At 53.9% G+C, this 2,439-nt stretch overlaps 1 protein-coding gene across 1 annotated transcript; it reads right to left on the bottom strand.

Annotated features, from left to right (window-relative positions):
* Nucleotides 1-317: 317 nt before the first annotated feature.
* LOC147899953 (homeobox-leucine zipper protein HAT9-like) lies at nt 318-2,233 on the bottom strand. The gene is made up of 3 exons (XM_087377229.1): nt 1,114-2,233; nt 915-994; nt 318-797 (listed from the first exon to the last, which is right to left on the bottom strand). Exons 1-3 carry the CDS (start codon nt 1,813-1,815, stop codon nt 509-511), a joined length of 1,071 nt encoding a protein of 356 aa, XP_087233355.1. The 5' UTR covers nt 1,816-2,233; the 3' UTR covers nt 318-508.
* Between the last annotated feature and the right edge of the window lie 206 nt (nt 2,234-2,439).

The following is a 2,439-nucleotide window of genomic DNA, read 5'->3' as shown; positions in this document are numbered from 1 at the left end:
TCCCGTCTCTGCATTATGAACCAAAGAATCGTGGCAGGGCGAGACAGTTCTGAACTCGAGTCGCAGGACCGCATGGGATCAGCCATGGCAGCGATGAAAATGCGAGTATGCATGAGACACGAAAGTTCCAACCAGTTGCGCGATCCTAAACTCCGGATTGCGTAATCGAACAAGAGCGATCACGGGCAGAAGTTTTGCGAGAGAATAATTGAAGGTTGTGTGCGCGATCCTAAACTCCGGATTGCGTTATCGAACAAGAGCGATCACGAGCAGAAGTTTTGCGAGAGAGTAATTGAAGATCTTTTAAAAGAGCGAGGCACAACTTGGTTGTATAAAAAAACTGCGTTTTGGGGTACATCAAGGGGAGGGGAGGGGAGGGAGCTTTGATACAAGGGCCGAGCAACCTCGAGAGAGAGGAGGAGGAGGAGGAGCTGGGAAAAATATGAAGCTGAGGGAAGGAAGCAAGAGAATAGGGAGCAAAATGTGCTGGGAAGCAAGGATCGATGGATCAGCAAGCAGCAGAAGGCTGGGAGAAGTGGAGTTGGGGGGGATGTTTAGCGAAGCCGAGGGTGGTACGATTGTCCAAGGTGGTGGCGAGGCGTTCACAAGAAGGGCACATGGTGAGGGTAGCTGCCGGAAGTGGCATATAGAAATCGTGGGCAATCACGCAGGGTGGTGCCACTTTGATCGCCCTTAGCTCTTGCACTTCCTTCTGTAACCTCCTGTTCTCCTCCGTCAACGACTCGCAGCACCTCTTCAATAGCTCGCAGTCTACTTCCGTTTGCTTCAGCTTCGTCCTGCACATCATCCCACATACATCCTTTCCTTCAGCCTCCTATCACACCTTCACCCTCCTATCATACACTCTACCCTCATTCATTCATTCCCCCCCACTCCACCCCTCGGCTCCTTACCTTGCTCTCCTGTTCTGAAACCACACTTCCACTTGTCGTGGCCTCAGATTTAACTGCTTCGCCAACGCGTTCTTTTGCTTCTGCATACCAACGCATTATCAACACTCGTTTAGAAACAGACCTTAGTACACGTATCTATAACTAAGCGTAGCTCCCACGCCAATGCAAATCGGGACAATGCTGCGAGGGCTTGCAGTACCGGATTGAGCGTGCTGTGCTCCTTGAAGCTTTCTTCCAGCAGAGCGGATTGGTCTTTGGAGAGCCTGAGCTTCTTTCTCGTTCCTCCGTTTTCCTCTTCGTCGCTGCCCCTTGAACTGACTTCGCAAGTTCTATCTTGCTCCCCGTCCGATAATTTCTCTCTTTCCCGCTTCGTGGGAAGCCCGTTGTCTCCTCTGCCTGCAGATTCAGCTGCTGCGAAGGGTGAGAACATGCAGGTGGGGGACGATTCGTCTGAATCATCGCATTCGGCGCTCGATGGTGTTTGATTCACGTCTATCCCTCTGTGCACCGCAGTGCTCGTGTGACTAGGCTGCTGCCACAGAAACGAGGGGGCAGGCGAGGAGGTCACCACTCGATGCGATGCTGGGCGCAGCGGCAGGAGATCCAGCTGCACAGGAGGCGATTGCCGGACTCGTCCAGCGTCAAATCCATTGTTCGGGACCATAAAACTGAGCGGGACAGCGGCCACGGTTTGAGGTAACCTGCCTCCAGGAGACGAGAACGCCTCAAACCTGCCTCCTCCAGGAGACAACATACTTACGGAAGAAGCCATACGTCCGGGGGAAGCCATGCTCGGAGCATCGTAACCGAGGCCGAGGGTGGTATTACAAGAAGGGGAGGGCCTATGGAAGAGCTCGGGGCCGAGGCGGAGGACCTGGTCTTTACAATCCGCGATCTGCATAGTGATGCAGGCCTAACCGGGGACGCGGGGCGCGGAAGAAGCGTCCGGGGGCGGCAAGATGATGGATGTATGAACTGAGGAGGGGGGGGGGGGGGGGGGACGTAAATAGAGGAAGGCGACAGAAGAAGCAAGTGCTGGGGAACCTTAGGAGTTTCCACCGAAAGGGGGTTAAGGGGGGGGGGGGGTGCAGGATAAGAGTAGGAGGGGGAGAGACCCCACAGAAGGGAAGGGGGGGGAGTTGGGAGTGTCGAAGGGGGAGGGGGAGCCGAGGGGGAAGACAAAAGGGGCGGAGCTATGGCGAGCTATGGCGGAAAGAGGGAGCTTGAAGCTTTGAGGAAGACGACGATACACAGAACAGAAGCACAAGAAGAAGAAGAAGAACCCACAACAACAAGAAAGCTGTCAACAACAGAAAGAAGACGATGAAGAAGACTGATGTGTTTCCAAATGACCCAGCATCCCTTTATGGACACCCACTTCTATTTGCCCCTCCTATTAATCAAGCTTAGTCCTTAATCCCCTTCTTACGGCCTCGCATCCCGCATTATTGTCCCATGATTCTTCCGCGCGTGCCTCGTGAATGGACTACATCCTATCATCCCCATCATGATGCCCATCATCATG

The sequence above is a fragment of the Dipteris shenzhenensis genome, chromosome 7 (assembly GCF_047967505.1).
Source record: "Dipteris shenzhenensis isolate YYH24624 ecotype China chromosome 7, Dip_SZ_1.0, whole genome shotgun sequence".
NCBI classification, from domain to species: Eukaryota; Viridiplantae; Streptophyta; class Polypodiopsida; order Gleicheniales; family Dipteridaceae; genus Dipteris; species Dipteris shenzhenensis.
The sequence above is the reverse complement of the archived record's forward strand: the minus strand, read 5'-3'. Positions and strand labels throughout refer to the sequence as shown.

Excerpts from the sequence above, each read along its gene's own strand:
- LOC147899953 (XM_087377229.1), bottom strand. The coding sequence starts at position 1,815 with ATGCAGATCGCGGATTGTAAAGACCAGGTCCTCCGCCTCGGCCCCGAG. Across the intron at positions 995-1,113 it reads AGCACAGCACGCTCAATCCG|AAGCAAAAGAACGCGTTGGC; the intron begins GTACTGCAAGCC and ends GTTGGTATGCAG. Across the intron at positions 798-914 it reads TTTCAGAACAGGAGAGCAAG|GACGAAGCTGAAGCAAACGG; the intron begins GTAAGGAGCCGA and ends GATGATGTGCAG.